This window comes from Episyrphus balteatus, chromosome 2, assembly GCF_945859705.1.
Source record: "Episyrphus balteatus chromosome 2, idEpiBalt1.1, whole genome shotgun sequence".
Lineage (NCBI taxonomy): Eukaryota > Metazoa > Arthropoda > Insecta > Diptera > Syrphidae > Episyrphus > Episyrphus balteatus.
Window position 1 is genome coordinate 18,429,779 of NC_079135.1, and position 21,473 is coordinate 18,451,251.

At 31.4% G+C, this 21,473-nt stretch overlaps 1 protein-coding gene across 2 annotated transcripts in view; it reads right to left on the reverse strand.

Moving 5' to 3' along the window:
* The window catches only part of LOC129912072 (neurobeachin-like protein 1), a 126,018-nt gene that overhangs the window by 99,928 nt on the left and 4,617 nt on the right, over window positions 1–21,473 (reverse strand). Inside the window, exons 4-20 of one of the 2 annotated variants that reach the window (XM_055990176.1) lie at window positions 19,200–19,386; window positions 19,049–19,137; window positions 18,772–18,855; window positions 16,682–16,831; window positions 16,004–16,608; window positions 15,738–15,945; window positions 15,455–15,675; window positions 15,138–15,390; window positions 14,912–15,076; window positions 14,500–14,856; window positions 13,533–14,435; window positions 11,480–12,071; window positions 11,173–11,417; window positions 10,982–11,110; window positions 10,764–10,922; window positions 10,373–10,709; window positions 10,127–10,314 (exon numbers count right to left, since the gene is read on the reverse strand). In XM_055990176.1, coding sequence (XP_055846151.1) covers window positions 10,127–10,314; window positions 10,373–10,709; window positions 10,764–10,922; window positions 10,982–11,110; window positions 11,173–11,417; window positions 11,480–12,071; window positions 13,533–14,435; window positions 14,500–14,856; window positions 14,912–15,076; window positions 15,138–15,390; window positions 15,455–15,675; window positions 15,738–15,945; window positions 16,004–16,608; window positions 16,682–16,831; window positions 18,772–18,855; window positions 19,049–19,137; window positions 19,200–19,386 — 4,872 coding nt within the window. The remainder of the gene's footprint in view (window positions 1–10,126; window positions 10,315–10,372; window positions 10,710–10,763; window positions 10,923–10,981; window positions 11,111–11,172; window positions 11,418–11,479; window positions 12,072–13,532; window positions 14,436–14,499; window positions 14,857–14,911; window positions 15,077–15,137; window positions 15,391–15,454; window positions 15,676–15,737; window positions 15,946–16,003; window positions 16,609–16,681; window positions 16,832–18,771; window positions 18,856–19,048; window positions 19,138–19,199; window positions 19,387–21,473) is intronic. The other variant, XM_055990177.1, reaches the window with a different exon arrangement.

Genomic DNA, 21,473 nt, shown 5'->3' on the forward strand with positions numbered 1-21,473 from the left:
TAGGAGATTATTGTTGGAAACTAATAGTTACGTTCAATACATATTACTTTACACTTATTTACTTGTTATTATACTTTAGATTAATTTACTTATTGATTTATAAATCAAGTTTGTTTAGTTATCATTTTCATTCTAAAATTATTTTTCTCTAAATAAAGCTTGTTAAATATTTATTCTTTAAAATAAAGATAATTTTATTTTGGATTGTACCTGCGGTACGGAATTAAGATTTCAATAGATTATGAGACTTAATTGTGCAACCGGAATAATTTAAAGAATATAATATTTAATTTTGAAACTGAGAAAATATTTTTACCAGTCCTAAAATGTCTGATGTCATGAAAAGCAACATTATGAAGCTAAATAATACCAACTATGCTAACTGGAAGTTTAAAATGGAATTACTCTTACGAAAACAAAATTTATGGAAAAGAGTAATTTTGGAATCGAAGCTAAGTCCAATTGTTGCAAATGAAGTAGTTACCAACCAAGAACAAATTGATGTTTGGGAAGCTCTTGATGACGAAGCTAGAGGGACTATTGGTTTAAGCATTGAAGATGATCAACTTGCTCTTATCAGAACAGAGACGACTGCAAAATCAACATGGAATGCTTTGAGAACATACCATGAAAGAAATACTCTAACAAATCAGGTATTTCTAATGAGGTCAATTTGCTCTCTCAAACTAGAAGAAGGTGCTGATGCTAGAGCTCACATTAATAAAATGCAAGACTATTTTACAAAGTTAAGTGATATTGGGGAAGAAAGGCTTTCCGACAAATGGAGTGCTGCAATGTTACTAAGTAGCTTACCTTTAAGTTACGATACTTTTTTTTTTTTTTTTTTTTTTTATTAAATTTCTTAAAATTATTAATACATAGTTAATACCTACATACAATAATAATATTATATAGTAATTGTAACAAGATTAATAATTTTTAGAAGAAGGTATCATTCTGTAGCACTTGTGTGACTAGAGGCGAATGATCCGTCATTTTAAGATTTCATTTTTTTTTTTATTATGTGTTTATGGGGTAATATGTATTATGAATTTACAAAATTACAAAAAAAGAAATTAATTCAAATTGCAAAAGAAAGACAATTTTAAGTATGAAAGCTAGTAGAAAAATAATTTGTTTTGATATCAAACTCAGTTTAAAAATAATTTGACCATAGAACTATCCACAGTGAAAAGCCAATTCCTTACTTTATTTATGAACAAATTTGATTGCTTTTCTATTCGTATTTCAAATGGTAGTTTATTAAAAAACCTAGGTGCCGCCGCAGTGTAAAATTTATAAAAGTGTGTCCTATTAGATAAAGGAATATTTACCATTGCCATGTTATTCACTCTTAATCCATAAATGTTTGAACTTCTCAAGGTAGCACTATAACCGCTTCGTAAAAAAAAACACTTTCAAAACCTTAAAGATATAAAGATGAGCTATTGGAAGCACCCGAAGATTAAGGAAAAGAGGCCAGGTACTTGTTAGCCTGTTGACTCTACATATAAGTCTTATCATATCTTTTTGGGCAACATTTAATTGTTCTATTGTGCAGTTGTATATTCCACCCCAACTAGCAATACCGTACTGTAACTTAGAGTGCGCCAATCCATAGTATATCTGCAGGAGAATTTTAGCTGAGCAGTGGGGTTTCAAAAGATACATTTTGCGTGTCACGGATAACATATATTTTTTTAGTTCATCTACATGCGGTTTCCAGCTCATGTTTTTATCAATTAAAACACCTAAATATTTAAAGCATTCAACATTTTCAACTTTAAAACAATTTGTACACATAAGGTCATCAGAAAAGTTTTTTTTGCCACATGTGTGAGCTGATAAGGCAAATCTTGAACAATTAGTGGAATGGAAATAAACCTCACATTCATCAGGGTAAGGACCCTTTAAGCTACAAATCATCATTTTAGTTTTTTCGCTTATAAGTAATTCATGTTTTGCAAACCATTGCCGCAGGATTTGTAAATCCATATTAAGCTTAACGGTGGAGTCAAACAAATTTTTATCCGAATACGTAAAAGTTACGTCATCAGCAAATGCGGTAACTTGACTTTTGAAGTTTTGTATGAACAGTGAGTTAATATATATTAAAAATAAAAGAGGTCCTAAAACGGATCCTTGAGGAACGCCAATATTTATATTTAATTCATCACTATAATTATTGTCAAGTTTCACACGCTGACTTCTTTCTGAGAGATACGAAGAAAACCATCTATGTATAACTCCTCTCAATCCAGCTTTGTACAATTTGTCTAAAAGTATACCGTGATTGACCATGTCGAAAGCCTTAGTCATATCTATGAAAAGAACTACAGATGTATTTTTTTTATTTAAACTATCGTTTATTTCGCTACAAACTTTAAGAATGGCATCTTCAGTACATCTCCCTTCTCGAAACCCAAATTGTTCATTACTAAAAAAATTATTTTTGTTTAGAAAAGCTACAATGCGTTTTTTTATTAGCTTTTCAAAAATTTTACTGAAAGTTGGGAGAATGGAAATGGGTCTATATTGAGACATTGAAATACGATTGCCTTTTTTGAATAGTGGAATGACTTCGGCAGTTTTTAAAGATGTAGAAAAAGTACCAGAAACCACACTTAAATTAAATAAATGACTTAGTACATCAACAATATAAAATGAAATTTGTTTCAATAGGCAATTATTAATATTGTCAGAGGCACTTGAATTTTTGTTATCCAGAGATAAAATTTCTTTTTGTATTTCCAATGGAGAAAAAGGAGTAAAAACAAAAGTTTTACTTTGGAATGTCTCGTCAACTAAATCTGGAAATAAATCGCAAGAGCAATTATTTTGCAATGGGAGAGGCTTTAAATCAGTTGGGACAGTTATAAAGAATTTATTAAAATGATTAGATATCTTGACAGGATCTGATATTGTTTTACCCTCAAATTCAATTTTTAAAATATTATCCTTATGAGGTTGATTGCCAAGGATGTTGTTGACAACTTTCCACTCTTCTTTAATGTTCCCTTTACAGTTCTTGAGCTTATTAGCATAGTAATTATCTCTGCTCATATTTATAAGTGATTTAACTTCCTCATTTATCTTTTCGTAGTGCTTTTTTAAAATTTTGTTTTGTGGATATCGTAAACATTTTTTCCTAAATTCGTTCTTTGTGTTTATTTTTTTCAACAACCCCTGACTTATCCACGGCTTAAAACGTTTTGATTTAGAGCTATTTGGATTCATTACATCAGTACAATTTTCAATATGATTTCCTAATATATAAATAAATGTTTCGTACGCCAATGAGGGATTATTCTCTGCGTAGACCGGATCCCAGAACTCAAACGTCAAACGTCTTATTAAGGAAATAAAATCTGTTTTCCGAACAATTTTAAAAGGTATAGGTTTATGAATAATATATGGTTGGCATTTATCTACGAGTATATTAAGATTTATCATGCAGTGATCGGTAATTTTATGGTCCAGAACTTGAGCAAGTAATTTGTATTTGAATTGTTTGATTAACCTTATGAACAAATGGTCAATGCATGTTTTTGATGAGTTTGTTATTCGTGTGGGTTCCATTACAAGCGATTCCAAACCATATGAGGACATTAGAAGCATAATATAGTTATCAGTATCTACGTTACTCTTTAATATGTCTATGTTAATATCTCCTAACACCAATAAGTTCCTCATCTTTACATCTCTAAGTAAGTCATTCATATGTTCAATAAAAATGTTTTTGTTTAAATTATTTTCATGCAGACGATAAATGCTAAAAATGGTTAACTTTTCCTTATCAATATTACACTCAATTTTTAAAATATCTGCACTACAGTGACTAATCTTAACAACATTACATTCATAATCTCTTTTTATGTACACTACGACACCACCCGAGCTGTAGGAATTATTGCAGTTTGCATATTGTTCGTAACCAAATATATTATAATTGGATAGTTCATAATCGTACAACCAAACCTCAGTTAAAACAATTATATCAACATTAGGGTTAAAAGTATTTATATGCGCTAAAAATGAATTGAAATTAGCTCTCATACTACGTATGTTTTGATGGATAATATTTAATATAGAATTGATGGGAGTAGCATAATCTTTTTGGTAGTTTGGGTTATTTGTATTCATTGTTAAAAGCAAGTAGACTTAAGTCTATCGAGGTCTTCAAAGCACCTCACTTTAATAACACTTTCTCCCTCTTTCTTCCGCAAAAAGATTATGCTATTCTTCATCCATATAAACTTAAATTTATTTTCTAATTTGATTTTTTTGGTGGCATTGAAGAGCGCTCGCATGTGAGACGTTAAGCTATCGTTGATGTACATTTGAGATCCATCCTGATCGTCACCCAGAAGTTTTGTTGTTAGACTTCTCTTTTTTTCATGTTTCAATCGCATAATTTTCTCTTTGGTTAGACGATGAGTAAAATTAAGAGAAAGAATGTTTAAGTGTGGCTTGGTCGGGTTATTTGGTGTTTTAATTTGTTTCACGAAGCAGTTGTTAATGTCACGTTCATCCAAATCAACACCCACTCCATCGCGGACGATTTTCAGTGCGGTTTCCAATGCAGTCGAAGGTTCTAAGTCTGGCACATTTACGATTTCAATGGAATTGCATAGTTTTGATTGTTCCAAAGAATTAATGCGTTCTTTTAAAACACTCACCGTATTTTTCAATTCTATGTTTTCCGTTTGAAGCTCAGAAATTTTAGATAAACATTCTTTAATATCTTTTTTTAATTCTTTGATTTCATTAAAAAGCATTTCTATTGTTATGATGCTTGGTGTTTTTTTTTTCGATTTCAATTATATTGTCATCTGCACTCGTATGATTTTTAGAATTAGGGAGAGGGCTTTCGGCAGATACTTTAATTACATCACTCGAATCAAGAAAAGAGGAAGATATAACTTTTGCCTTAGTACAACAAAGAGTTATTGCTGAATACGAACGACGTTTTTCTAAAAATGACAATTCAGCTGATGCAGTTTTAAAAATTGTATCTAATGTCGTCGTATGTTATTTCTGTGGGAAGAAAGGCCATTTGAAGAAATCCTGTCTTAAATACAAGGAATGGCTTTCTAAGCAAAATTCAAGAACTGTACATAAAGTTAACACTGTTGAAGAATTCACCGAAACAAAAACCAATAAAGATGATAAAAGTCAAGATTATTTATTCAGTTTGGGTCAAAGTCAAAAATCTGGATGGGTCATAGATTCAGGAGCAACTCGACATGTTGCAAATCACGAAACTTTTTTCACTGAAATAGACAAGACTTACAAGAGTTCAGTGGAACTTGCGAATGGTGATTCTACAGAAGTTCAAGGCATTGGGTCAGGATACTTTACATTTTTGAACAAAGATGGTAAAGTTTGTCAAGTAAGAGCGAAAGAAGTTTTATATGCACCTACTCTGACCGGAAACATGTTGTCTGTTAAGCAGTTGACAAAAGAAGGCTTACGTGTTGAATTTGACGACAAGATATGTGAAATCAAGCATTCAGGTAAACTAATTGGGGTTGCAGATGCAACTGGTTCTTTGTATGTTTTAAGACAACATAATAAAATTTGTGCTGTGCTTGAACACAATGAAAATTGTATTCATCAGTTGCACAGAAGAATGGGTCACAGAAATCATGACGCCATTCGTAAAATGTTTAATAATGGGTCTATTAATGGACTTAGTATTGTTGATTGCAATATAAAAGAAGTATGTGAAGTTTGTTTGAAGGGAAAAATGACTCGTCTTCCATTTCCGAAAGAATCTAAATCCAAGTCGGTAAGATGTTTAGATTTAATTCACACAGACGTTTGTGGTCCAATGCAAACGGCCACTCAAGGTGGAAAGCGATACATGGTCACATTCATTGATGATTATTCAGCTTTCACCATTGTTTGTTTGATTAAATATAAAGATGAGGTTGAAGAAACCATCAAACATTTTATCGAATTTTGCAAAACGAAGTTTTCCCAGAAACCAAAGGTAATAAGATCTGATCGAGGTGGTGAATACACTGGAACAAATCTATCCAAGTATTTGAAGTCAGAAGGTATTCAACAACAGTTCACTGCAGCTTACAGTCCTGAACAAAATGGTAAAGCCGAGAGAAAGAACAGGACACTGGTGGAAATGGCACGTTGTATGTTGATTGATGCTGATTTACCGAATATTTTTTGGGGAGAAGCGATATCAACTGCAAATTTTATTCAAAACAGAGTCATAACAAAAACATCTGATAAGACACCGTTTGAAATATGGAATGGAATTAAACCAGGTATTGATACTTTTCAAATTTTTGGTTCTAAATGCTATGTTCATGTACCAGATGTCAAAAGACGAAAATTAGACAGTAAAAGTACCGAAGCGATATTTTTAGGCTATGATGATAGAACGAAAGCTTATAGATGTTATGATAAGGAAACACAAAAAGTTGTTATAAGTCGAGATTTTAGATTCTGCTCACCCAAATTTAAACCTAACAACAACGAAGTTTTAATCGATCTTGCAAGATTAAATCCAGACAAGTCCATCAATCAAGAAGAAGTTACAATTCAGGAGGAGTTAGATCCTATCGAACAAGACGAACCAGATGAAAATATTGAAACAACAACTAACACTGAAGAAGACAATCAGATTCAAAGACGTATTTCAAGTCGATCAAACAAAGGGGTGAAACCAAAACGTTTAATCGAAGAAATCAACACAACCAAAGAAATTATTGAACCAAGTACTTACACAGAAGCAATAGAATCCGAAGAAAAAGAACAATGGCTTGCTGCAATGCAAGAAGAATTAGAATCTCATGAAGAAAATGGCACTTGGGACTTAGTTGATTTGCCAACTGGTAAAAAGGCAATTGGTGGAAAATGGGTTTTCAAGCTCAAGACAGGACTTGATGGTAAAATTCAAAGATATAAAGCCAGGTATGTTGCACAAGGGTTTTCACAAAAGTATGGCGAAGACTACGATGAAGTTTTTGCACCTGTCGTAATGCATACAACATTTAGAATTTTACTATCGGTCGCAGCCAAACGAAAATTGATTGTTCACCATCTAGATGCCAAAACTGCCTTTCTCAATGGAAGGTTAGAAGAAATAATCTACATGAGACCACCTCCTGGATTTGAAGACGGTTCTAAGGTTTGTTTATTAAGAAGAAGTATATATGGATTAAAACAAGCAGCTAGATCTTGGAATCATACCTTACATAAAGTACTAGAATATGACAAATTTCAACAAAGCTATAATGATCCATGCTTATATATGAAGAAAATTGATGGTCAATTTTGTTATCTAATTGTATATGTTGACGATCTAATTGTAGCATGTGAATCTATAGAACAAATGAAACAAATCGAAGAAAATTTGCAAAAACATTTCAAAATTCAAAATTTGGGGCCTATTAAACATTACCTAGGAATCGAAATTTCAAAACACTCAAGTGGAAATTTTTCATTATGTCAGTCTAATTACATAAAGAAGATAGCTACAGACTTTGGAATGAAAGATGCAAAACCGGCCAGAACACCAATGGATACAAACTATTTCAAAACAGAATTTAATGATACATTTGAAGATAATACTCAATATAGACGTTTAATTGGAAGATTACTATACTTATCAATAAATACCAGACCGGACATATCAGCAAGTATTTGTATTTTGGCACAGAAAGTTTCAAGTCCAACCACTCAAGATTGGAATCAACTCAAGCGTGTAGTAAAATACTTGAAAGCGACAAGTGACATGAAATTACTTGTGAGTAAACTTGATGCAGAAAATCAATCGTTTTATGGTTATGCTGATGCGACTTGGGCAGATGACAAAACTGAAAGAAGCTGCAAAAGAAGCGAAATGGATTAGACAACTATTAGAAGAAATGCATGAACCAATTCAAGAACCTACACTGATTTACGAAGATAATCAAAGTTGTATAGAATTAGTTCGAGACCATAAATTTTCATACAGAACTAAACACATAGACACAAAATACAAAACAGTTCGAGATTTAGTTAGAAATAAAATTATTATTTGTGAATATTGTTCAACAGAAGACATGGTAGCAGATCTTTTAACAAAACCGTTGCCAGTAACTAAACACAATTATTTAAGAAACAAATGTAATATTAATTGAACGAGGAGGAGTGTTGGAAACTAATAGTTACGTTCAATACATATTACTTTACACTTATTTACTTGTTATTATACTTTAGATTAATTTACTTATTGATTTATAAATCAAGTTTGTTTAGTTATCATTTTCATTCTAAAATTATTTTTCTCTAAATAAAGCTTGTTAAATATTTATTCTTTAAAATAAAGATACTTTTATTTTGGATTGTACCTGCGGTACGGAATTAAGATTTCAATAATTATTATATTTTTCTCAGATTTCGAAATCCTCATATCAAAACTCCCTCGAAAAGTTATATGTGGCTATACTTCAACGAAAAGTTAAATATTATTGAACTTCAAAAAATAAAAATATGTATGTTTGACTTAAAAACAAATTCAATTCGAAATGAAGACATTTTTTGTCATAATGTTTTTTCAAAAATCTGACGAGTTAATTGAATTTTTGTAATGCAAAAACTTTTTCATTGCAATATACAAATTTTAATTTTAATGCATTTTTTTTTAATTGGAAATAACATTTTTTAAAGCAGAAAATATTCGGTTTTGCATTAAAAAAAAATGGAGCAAACAGTTTTTATTTGCAATACCTTAATATTTTTTTTTCTTAATTTGTAATGGAATTCAAGTGCATTAAAAAAAATATTTTTGTACAACCCTGCCGATATTTTTAAATGCAACATTTTCAGATGAAATCTTAGGTTGGTCATTATTTTGTTTTCATTTTCAAATGAAAATTTCATGCTTTTATCAGAAATTGGATTGAGCTCACTATTATGCTTTCTACCATGGTTCAGAATTTTAAGAAGTTTAGGGTCAGGAGTGACATATCCCAAGTGTTCTCTTTGTTTTCATCTTGGTTTCCTGGATGACAGTGCTTTTCCTGATTCTTTATTAATTTTCATTTACTCCAGTTAAAGTGGAGGCATCTATTTTCTTAAATTTCTTTTATCATTTTTACTGCCGAATTTTTATGAAGAAGTATATATGTATTTTCAACCCGGGTTAGGTAAACCTGCTAACTGCCACCTACTAACTCCACATTAAAATGATTTTAGAAATTGATAAAAAATACACAAAGCTTTCAAAACTCATCAAATTCTTTTTCATTTAGTAGTGTGGAGTCTGAAAGATAACTTTAAATATTGTTTTGGATTTATTCAAACATTCAGAAATATTTTCTTTTTTAATACATATTTGTGTAAGGAGTGTAAAAGTGGAGTTAGCTGTTTTTCACTCAAAGCCGACGATATGTGTTTCTATTTCGTGCGGTTTTTTGTTGTTAATGTTCTAATCCTCTAAGTACAGCTCATAGGCTAGTATTGGAATATCATAATTGCAAAATTAAATATAATAAAGTTCGTTTGATTTATTTTATTAACCTTAATAAAATTCCCCTACCTTGAAAAGGAAACCTTTTTTCATAAAAAAAACATTAAATAAATAAAAATACAGTACACTCTCGATTAACACAACTCTTGATTCACGCAACTCCTCGATTTTCGTAACACCTCAATTTTCAGCATTGTTGATGCAGTAATCGCAACTTTTCTACAAAAATTGACTCGATAAGTGCAACTTTCAATACGAAAATTCGATGAACTGACCAAAATTATATAAAAAATTAAACATACCTAATTACGTACTTATCTTAATGAATTAACTTCCATTTGTTTTGTTTCATATCAAATATATTTTATTGAAAAAAATTTTGTTGCAATAAATATATTTGTTAGTGTTGGTTATTTTCGCTTTTCATCTCAGATTGAGCTTAAAAAATATTTAATCGGTCATTGCAACTACAATTGTTTTAATTAGTTGCGTTAATCGAGAATGTACTGAGAAGTATAAAAATATGACCGTTTAATGATCAACCCACTTCTTAGTTAAAAGAACTCATATTCGATTGGTTTCGTCCGATGAGGCATTGAAGTGTCTAATCGAATAATATGTTTCATTGTATTTAAATTCATCACTTACCATTTTCTCAATGAAATTCTTCCATTTCCGACTGGTGCTATACATTTGAAAATCATTAAAAAACACTGGACCTGATGATGTTGGTGGTAGATCTGGTAGATTTGTTTCTAAATTAAATACGCCACGACATTTTTCAAGCATTGCCTTCATTACAGGCATTAGGAATGAATATTGTTCTGGATTGCCAACTGCAAATTAATTCAATGTCATTATTTTCTCCTCTTAACACATCTATTTTAAATTTACCTTCAATAGCATCATCTAAAGCTTTGTTTATACTAAACAAAAGATATGCCATTTCAGCTGGATCTTCAGAATTTCGACTTTGTAAAATAGCATGTAATTTTGCAGTAGCCATTGCTACCACACCAGGATTTGGATGATGTGAGCACTTTAATAATAATCCTAGACATAATCTGATCATATCAGACCAATCATCTGAAGTTGATTGTTGGAATACCATGAGAGCATCTAAGAGTGCTAAAACTCCATCTAAAAGTTTTGTCGAGCATTTTTTTGATTCATCTTCATTTGACCCAAGTACGACAAGGTCATAAACCATTCTTAAAATTTGTGATGCATTCTATAAGGAAAGAAATTAAGACTTGACTTAGCTTACAAAGAATTACAAATTTACTTCTTGATTAATCAAAGTTTGATGTCCATGTTCTGCCAGATCAGAGAGTGATGCTTCAACAGCCATTTCTAGAATACGAAGTCGTAGAGATAAATGTGATGCTATGAGTTCATTGTTCAATGCAAGTAAATTAATACATCCAAGGACTTGGCCTCTTTCCTGAATTAAAGTTAAAAGTCGATTAAACAGATGAAAAAGAGTAGGAAAACCAAATTTACCTTCCAGCACTGAGGATTTTCATTACTGACTCCTTTCCAGAAGATTGAGAACAAAATATTCGTGACTAAATAGACTAATTGCTCTTCCATGTCTACATCTGCTTCAGGTGAGAAATCAAATCCTGCCATCTAAGAATACAACACCAATTAATTCGATTTTAGGACTATTGTGAGAGCTTATAAGTACTTACATCAATAGAGTCTTTGTTTTTTGCACTGCTATTCGGTGATTGCGATGAACTTCCTGAACTATTTGACGAAGTACGTTGTCTTGGAAGCATTCCTTCTCTACCATGTCCCTCTACCCCATGTTCTAATGGACCACCCATTGTCAGTGATTCAAATGTGTCGTGAATCTCTGATGTCCTCTGTCTTATAATCGAATAAACACTGGATATATTTTCTGCTACAGCTCCAGATACCGAACCAGCCAATTCTATAATAAAAAACAAGAAAAATGATAAGAAACCATTTCACATTTATTTGTGACTTCTTTACCTTTAATTTCACTCTCGATAACATTAGCAGCTTCAGTGACACTAGCTTGAATTTCATTCAAAATCAAAGCACCATCTTTGCCTTCTCGTTGTAACTCCTCCAAATCTACTGCATGTTCACAGAAACTTATCAAGTCCGATTGATTAAGGAAATCTGCATTTTCTTCAAGCAGTACATCATTGAGATTTATTCCGAAACTTTTACGTTTCTCTTCATCTGGTTTAGCACTTGTTATTGGCTTACGTATCAATAATCTGGCAATAGATTCTTGCCATCCAGGTTGTTTTGCTATTGATTGTGATGAATTTTGTTTAAGGAATGTTGTTTGAAGAAGCCTTTTGGCTATTTCTAATTTTACTGGTAGTTCACATGAAGAAATGTGATGAATTAGAAACACAATTCCTGAATAATCTGTTTCTGAGGATAGAATTTCATCGACCATGTGAAATAGAATTGTTGAACTTAAAGTCATTGGTATCATAAAGGAGAAAAATCCAGGAAAGAGTGAACTTTCTAAAGAAGGATCATGTAGACGGATGATTTGTTTGTATTTTTGATGAACTCGTGATGATGTTAGAAGACAATCTATAAACTAAATGGGAAGAAAAGTTGAAACAGTTTAGATTTTTTTAATTACATAGTTCGAAAATAGTTTGAAATATTTTTAAAAACAATTAAATGGGACCCACGTATTCGCTCTCAAAAGTTACAGATTGTTAAATTTATTATTTATATTGGAAACAAAATCAAAAAGACCTTTTTTATATTTAGGATAAACCAAAAAAAAAAAAAGTTAGGAAACATAAGCTTTTAAAAGAATATTGAAAACAAATATGTACTTTTTGGTTGGTAAAATGATTAGTTTAATAGTTTTTTGTTGGCCTTTTTACATTGTTCCGAATAAAAGTACAGTTGCTTTATGCATCAGACCGTGAATTAATTGAACTCTGCCTCTATGTAGGAAAATATCATTTTCTATAAGAGTCAATATAGCCAAACAACATATAACAAAATTCGAACGAATTCTCATTTTGAAGAACAAAATTTCCCACTTTCCGGACTTGAAAAGTTATTTTCGGCAAAAAGGAATAAGTGATAAGAGAACATTTTATTTCAAGGGCTTGACGCATTGTTTTTAATGTTAAAGTGGGTAGTGGGTCCAAAAATCACAATTTTTTTTGAAGATTTTAAATAAAACCCATTTATTCCATGCTCTAAATTGTGAGAAATTAAAAATGTGTTGCCAACGAAAATGTGATTTTTTAGCTACTGTGCGTAATTCTTGCATAAATTAAAGCTCGTCTAAATTTTGAAAATAATGTAAGGGAGCTAAAATTTAGCTCGATCTGCATAAAGATTTATATAATCAGAATATCAAATTTTAAATACAATTTTGTAAACCTCAAAAGAAAAAAATTACCTGCATGATATCTATACTAAATTTGGGACCATTTATTCTTAACAATAAATTTTTACTTGCGATTTACACTACTTCAATTCATGATTTTGAAAAATATTGAAACTGGAAATACCATTCAATCTTAACATTAAGATGAAACGGTCCAATAATTCTACTGTCTGTCTTTCTTTAGCCATAGGCAACACTAATGGACTCTGAAGAGAGTCTTTTGGAATCTTATTTTCAAAAACAGAAAATCATCCATACGTTCCTCATTTGTTGTTTAAAAACTTTAGTGATTTTATCACAAATAAAATTGTGTACTTATTTTTAAGAAAAGTCTACATTTTGATGTATGGTATTCTCCATAGAATTGTTTTTAAATTTCTCTTTAACAACTACCTAAGACGTTTGTTGAGTTAAAATTTAAAACGAAAATAAAAACAATTTTTTTCGATAACGATTTCTTACCCCATTTGAGTAATAGAATTAAAAATTGAATTATTTAACCCCAATCGCACTTTTAGGATTACTCATTAAATCCTATTATTTTTTATTGTTTTTATTTCTTTCTAAAACAATAACGTGCGACCCAGTCGTTCATACTGAGACAAGTTTATTATAAAAACAAACAACAACAAAAAGAAAACTTACCCGAATAGCAGCTTCCTGCACCTCCACACCATGTATCTTCTCAATAAACAAATTATACAACAAATTCGCCGTCTGTGGTTCATGCAGCAACAAAATCATTTGATCTTTACAATTTTTACTCTTCAAATGAAATATCATCATTTCCAGAAATTCAATCAAAATATGTTCATGCTTAACCGATGCCAAAAATGAAATGATTGTATGAATTTCTTTAACATTAACATCTTTTTGTATATAAAATCGAATTATAGCAAGTAAAGTAGATCTTATAGTTACAGCATCATCAGCTGTAATATTTTCTGGTGTACCATAATATTGTCTTATTATATCCAAAAAGAATTGAACTCCAAATTTCTTACGAAAATATTTTCGATCATTTTTAATCATTGCACTCAAATATTGAACATGTCCAAGAGTAATTTGAAAATGCATTTTTGACCAAATTCCAAAATTAAATGCAATTTCTGTGTAAAGAGCATCAAGAAGATTAACATTAGCTCTAGCTTTTTGATTTTGAATTGATTCAATAAACAGATGAGTTGCCATTAAAGCATTCACATCAAATTGTTTGGCACTACATTTTTGTAACATCATTCCAATTATCGATAAACTTTCACTATTTAGAAGATTCTCTTGGTTATTTTCATGATCATGAGTTATGTAGCGTAAGAAACACATAAAACTCGCTATTGGATGTTGAATCATTTTCCATTCGGTATACGAATTCGATGATAGAACCTCCCAATCAGAAAATTCTTCCATTGTTGGTGTTTTAATAGTTTCAGCAGTTAAATTCTCCGATTCACTGCTATCAGTTGAGAGAGAGAAATCATTTTTTTCTTTGGTAATTCTATGAAGAATAGGTAGAAGAGATTGTATTCCTCCAATACTATTGATTGTATCCTACAAAATATATCAAAATTTATCAAAAAAAATTCTTTGAAATGGTAAATATTTTGAGTTTTACTTGAATTTTAACAATACGACAATGTTGTGCAGATATAGTTCCTGGATATTTTCCACTCGGTATTAAGTCAGGACAATAATCATGACTATAAGCACCACCCGAATAACAGAATACAAATCTAGAAGTTAGATCTAAAAGTTCATTGTCTTGCGAGAAAATCGATGCAAAATTAGCTCCTCCATCGAAGATAGTTTTAAGATTTGTAGTGGGTTCGGCCAACAAAACAGATCCAATTTGTCCATTTAAATGAGTTTGTTCTCCAAAAACGGTATCTTGCATGCCAATTGGAAAGTTTTTCACATTCGGATCGAAAGATGTGGTACTGGTTCGAAGTGGTAGAGTAAAATAGTTTGAAACCTACAAAAATAGATGATGAACAGAACTATTTAACAAGAATTTCATAGGAACTTACATTTGTGGATAAAGTTCGTTCAAGTATGCTTGGCAACATTCCTCTGTAAGACGATGGTGATGAGGTGCTTTCTTGAGATGCTGATCGACTTAGTCTGTCTGCTTGTTGGGGCTCGCTGAGTCTTGATGGCAATTGATTTGATCCAATGGCACAAAAACAAAATGGCTATAAAAATACAGAAATTAAATTCAAAAACTTGTTTTTCAAATTTGTTTGAGAATTTTACCTCATTAACAGCTTGAACTTTCAACGTTGCACTTAATTTTTGAATAAAATCCACAAATATATTAATTTGGCTATAAGAGAATGGTCTTTTCGGAGGGGTTATTGCAACTGTCACATAATGCCATTGACCATCGAGAAGGGTTTTCGACATTACCGACGATGTGAGATATTCTCTGCGAGTTAGAGCAGCCACAACGATGTTACCATTATTTTGAATAAATATTTCAAAACCGGTATTATTGATTGTCCGAAGGCTATTAAAAAAAAATAAAATATGACATCTTATTGTCTTATATAAAAAATTGGTGTAGATCTTACTTAAGTAACATACGGCGAAAGTTTTTTCCAGAATTCTTTTCTGCCGTATCATTTACGTCGTTGAGTTTTAATAAAATATGAAATATAAAACCATATGAACCAGACATTGTCCATGATTTTATATCGGGAACAATGATTCCATCGTTTTCGTTGTTGAGATTAAAATATTGGGAGCATAAGTTTCCGTTGGTTAGACTTTGGAGAGATATAGTCACAAGGGTCTAGAAGAGAGAGTCATTTTAAAATAAAAATTAGAATCTGATTTGGCTGGAATTTTGGGTACCTGTAGTAATTGTTTTGATTGTGGAAACTTTGTTTCGTTTTTCAACAAAGACATAACACGTTTAAGTTCAATTGGAATGATGCTAAGTTTAGATAGTTCCTCTATAAGTTTGATTAGATTTTGAATACATATTTCGGAGAGTTTTTCAAAGTGCTGAAGACACTCACAAGCTGCTTTGATTGTTCGATTTTCACATGCAACTGATTTGCTGTAAAACAAAATCAAATTTATTTAACTATTTTTAGAACTCAAATTTTTAATCAAACCTTGTATAACTACTTGAACAGCCTTTAACAAGTAATCCACTAATGAATATTTGTTCTCTTTCATTTATATCAGGAATCCATTCGATAATCTTAATAATCACTTCTGGCAACATAATTGCTTCACTTTCTTTATTAAATGCCAAACCAAAACATGCTTCGAGTAATTTCTCCTCTGGAGCACCCAGAGTTTTCAATCCACGAAAGAGTTTATCAATTTTATCACTCGATCGGACTATTTCTGCAGCTTTTATTGAAGCATGTGTCACAACCGCAAGAGTTCTAATTGTATTATACGAGATCATAGTGTGGTTTAAATTCCAACTTTTGATTTCATTTGGAATGCCAATAAGTAAGTCTAATAAATTCGTTTCGATTATAGCAATGCAAATATGTTTGGAATTTTTGCAATCCGATAGGAAATTGGCAATATTTGCAATTGTATCGGATAGTGCATTTACATCGACACCTAAATCTTCATTGACATCGTTGTCATCATCTTCTTCGATGGCAATGTCGAAGGTTTCACCTTTGAATTGTTCGGTTTTAAGAAGTTGATTTATTACATCACAATAGAGTTGAATTATTGTAGTGAGTTCAATTTGGCGCTGAAATTTAAATTAGATTTTTAAAGTTTTAGTCGTTATATTATTAAATTTGAATATAAATGTCGTTACTTACTTCTTCAGGACTAGAGCGTTGTAGAACCATTATCATTAGAGCACAACATTTCAAAGAAACATTACGCAGCTTATTTTCAGTTTCCCATTTGGCGAGAAGTTTCATTAAAACTGATATTGTTGCTGGACAAATTGCACGCATTCCATTACGCTATTCGATTTATATTTTTAATTAGTTTTTTTTTATAGGAAAAATGTTGCATGTAACCAAAAATATTGTTTTTAAATATCTGTGGAATTTTGTTTTTTTTTTATTTAATGTGAAAAAAGGCATTGGACAATGTGTATGTGTAAGATCTCATTTTCATTTTAAGTAACATTAGAATCTTATAAGAAAAATTAAGACATACAGTACAAATATCTTAGTTGGGACAAAAAAATAGGAACTGCATATAAATAACATCGACATATGTATTTTAAAACCATTGAAATACCAAAAATTATTTAACAATTAAACAAAATTGCATTCAAAAACAAAAAAAATAAAAAAAAGTGCTGGAGTTGTCCAATTTTTCTGTAGATTTTCATGCTCTTTTCAAAGCGTACATGAACGTCAAACAACCATTTTAGCTATATAAATTTTTTGGAAGAACGCATCTTTCAATTTTGATGAATATTAATAAGGTCTTAGTAATAAGATAATAATCTTTGGTTTAAGAAATCCATTTTTTAACTATCGAATTTTTTATAAGCCGTTTAAAGATTTTTTTTTTAAAGAGATTTTAAGATTTCGTCGTGCAACAATATTACAAGTTGAACAAAATGCGTCCATTTTTTATATTTCGTTTCATGTCTAATTCGAAATCGATTTGGAAGCAATTTTTTTTTTTTCAGTAAATCAGTAAAGATGGATTTTAATTCGATTTTTTTTTAAAGGAATTCGACATCAGTCGAAACGAGTAAAGATGTCCTGTTTGTTCTCACACGCCACCAAACCATCAGATAACTGGTGCAAAACAAATTCGCTTTTCCAAAACAGAGGGATGTTCCAACACGCATTTAAGCAAATCTCAAACTGGTTTCTGATGGTCAGAACGGTCAGAGATTTTTCTCGAACTAAGTATCAGAACTAATAAGTTCTTTGTGTACTTGCGTTTTGGAAATCTTAGAAACATGTGAACATGATTTTGTTATTTTATGTTGCTGTCAATACAACGGGAACAGTCAAATCGTTAACCATCAGAACCATGTTCGAGATTTGGTAAATAATTAGAATCTAGTTAGAAAACCGTTTGTGGTTGCCCGTTGGGACACTTAAGTGTTTTAATATATGCTTTTTCAAAAGTTTAGGACCCAAACTAGCTTTACTATGCTTGCTTTCAGAAAAGAAAAAAATATATTGTCTCACTGTCTCGATGTTAGCATTTCTTCCCTACTTTGTAACAGAAAAATGTTTTCCCAAAAAGTTTCTTTAGTGAAGTATTCAAGTTCAAGTAAATTTTTCGGTTTTATCCAAAATATTGAATTGAAGCAGTGAACAGAGAATTAAGAAGCTCTTTTGGCAATTTTATTCCCACTCCATTAAAAATTTGAAGTCGCCATTTAAAAAAGTATATTTTAAAATTTGTATGCGATTTGAAAGTTTTTTAAGTTTTTAATGGGGAATTTAAATGTATTGGAGACTTAATAAAATGGAACTTAATGGTTTAACTATTCATTAGTTAAAAAAAAAAATAAACAATAAAAAACCACTATATATAAGTTAGTATCGAAAATGGGGTGTGTCATAAACACCTTTGACTTTGGTTTCCATAAATAGGTTTAAGATATCTTTTCAGAATTTATTTACAATAATATTTCATTTTAGTAAAAATTTAAAAAAGCCTTTGCAGTGCAATGTGTAAATTTGAAAAGTTATTTGATAAAAAAAATAAATGACTTAAATTAATTAAAATGCTAAAAATTAAATTGCAATGTACATAGTTAGATTAAAAGAATTAAATTAAAGACAACATCAAACGTTTAGTAAGAAAAGTGTGAGTTGTTAGTATTATTTATGTTGTTAAATTTGCTTGTGCTTGTGTTCCATGCAAACTCATGCATTTGTTCCATGGAATTATAAGATTTAGAAGACAAAACTGTTAAACTCACCGAATGATCACAACTATCTATCCCATCACCAAAAGAAGAGGACATATAAGCTGATTTATTTCTGACAGTAGTTGTTAAGGTTTTCTGCAATTTTTTTTTTGTTTTTATTTTATTTTCAACATTGATTATTTTTAAAGATTTGTTTTCGATTGATCGAAAATAAGTTATACAATAAACATTGACAAATTCAAACATAAAGCTTACTTTTGACAGAGTTTTGTTATATGCGAAAAAGAAGCAAAAAGAGCGATGAAGAAAAAAACATTTAAAACATTACCTGTGATCCAGAAACAACTGCACCAAGAATGTGTATTAATGATCCACCAATTTCAAAAAATCTCAAAATATCATCATTTTGAAAACAATCTAAATAAATCAAATTTATAATTACAAAAAATTCACATTATAAAAAATTAAAAAAAAATTACCATAAATAAAAGGAATAATTTCTACATGAACGGAATGTGGTTTGTATGATAATTGTTGATAATCAGCGATTATTCCTTTTAGAAAACTTCGCCACGTCAGGTATGGATCATACATAACTTCAAGGAAATGTGAAAAGCTTTTGAATACTTGGATAGTAGCTGGTGTTGCTTTTTTGTTTTCTGATGCCTGAAAAGTAAAATATAATTTTATTAAATTATTTGATATTATGTATGTAAAAACATTACACAAAAATCAGAAGGAAATTTGAACCAGTTATTTTTGTTATTTTCACGCTATAATGTATGGTGAAATAGATGGCTCATGGTTCTTGTTTCCAAGCTTATACGAGGTGATCGAATGCCTAATCAATGGAGGGAAAGTTACCTTCTTCCAATATACAAAGGGAAGGGTGATACTCGAAGCTGTGATAATTACCGTTCGATTAAGCTGATGTCACACACCATGAAGATCGTTGAGCGAGTCTTGGGTAGCCGACTGCGGAAAATAATAAGGCTATCTGATGACCAGTGCGGGTTTGTTGCGGGTAAATCAACCACAGATGCAATCCAGAGTATCAGAATCATTATGGAAAAACATCGAGATTCCTTGGAGGATTTGCATGTGGTATTGGTTGATTTTGAAAAAGCATTCGATCGACAACCACGAGATCTGATATGGGTGGCCCTCAGACAACAAGGAGTTCCGGAAACCTATGTGCGGATAATTATGGACATGTATGATGGAGCAGTTACTAAAGTAAGATGTGCAGCTGGAGTCACCGAAGAATTCGAAATCACAGTAGGTGTACACCAGGGAAGCGTCTTGAGTCCTCTGCTCTTTATTACCGTTCTTGATTACCTGCTTGAAGGCAAAGTGACGGACCCAAAAGTGCATCAGTTATTCTTTGCTGACGATGGAGCCTTCATAAGTGAAGACCCGATATCCCTGCAACGAGCACTTGATGTATGGGTGGATGTTCTAGAAGGTAATGGGTACCGCATAAGCGCGAGAAAGACAGAATACCTATGCTGCCCATTTTCTGATCCACACAGGCCTATTCCTGACATTTATTTGGATGGTGTAGTGCTTCCCAAGTGTGAAAAGTTTAAATATCTGGGGTCTATGATAAATAACGAAGGTACTTGTGATGACGATATCAATCATCGCGTAAGCGTAGGGTGGATGAAGTGGCGGGAAAATTCTGCTATCTTCTGTGATCGAAAAATGCCCCCTAAGCTGAAAGGAAGGCTCTACACCGCAGTTGTGCGTCCAGCACTCACATACGGTTCACAATGTTGGACAATGTACAAAAAGTATGAGAGTAAGTTAACGGCAGCTGAGATGAAGATGCTTCGTATGACAGCAGGAGTAACAAAGCTTGATAGAATTAGAAGTACGAAGATCCGAGGAAGCCTTCATGTTAAAAACACCATCTCCCAAAAAATTGAACACGACCGACTCAGTTGGTATTGCCATGTTCAAAGGAGAGATCCTGAGAACCCCGTCAAAAAAGCAATATCATACAACGTTCCAACACGAAATAAAAAGAAAGGTAGGCCTAAAAACTCCTGGTACAAGCAAATGCAAAAACACCAGCATTCAGTTGGCCTTAGAAATGGAACAATACAAAACCGGGAGGCTTGCCGCCGATTTCTGAGGTCAACCCGGCGAACCCCACAAGCGGATCACTAGTGTGAAGCAGTAACGTGGGATAGTTATGATCCCCTCGACATCGAGATCATAACAGCGCCGAGAAAAAGGAAGAAGAAGAATGAATGGTGAAATACTTGTAAAAGCATGTATTAAAATCTGATTTCAATTCTAATATAAGAAAAATATATTAAGTGAGTGAACATAATTAAGATATGGCTCATAAACGCTTTTATCAAACTTAAAGTTATTGCATTGACACCAACAGCGCATCAGACTAAGTAAGTCATTATGATGGTTTTTACTGCGCAAATCGAATCACATACATAAATAAAGGGTGTTTTGAAGATTATAATTCAATTTATTCAATCCTATAAATTACGTGCTTAATAATGTGAAGGCAAGTAGAGTAAAATTGCATCAGTTGATTAAGCAGCATAGAATTTCTTGGTTTTTTTTTTTAATCTGCGCATTTACTAGTTTAAAATTTAAATTTTGAGTAGAACTTTTAAAGGAAACCAAAATTGTTTCGAGTTTTTTTTTAGTTTTTCCCTACAATACAAATACAAAAATCAGTTGAGAAGGTGAGGAATTCTTTTCTCTTCATTCATACAGTTTTTTGC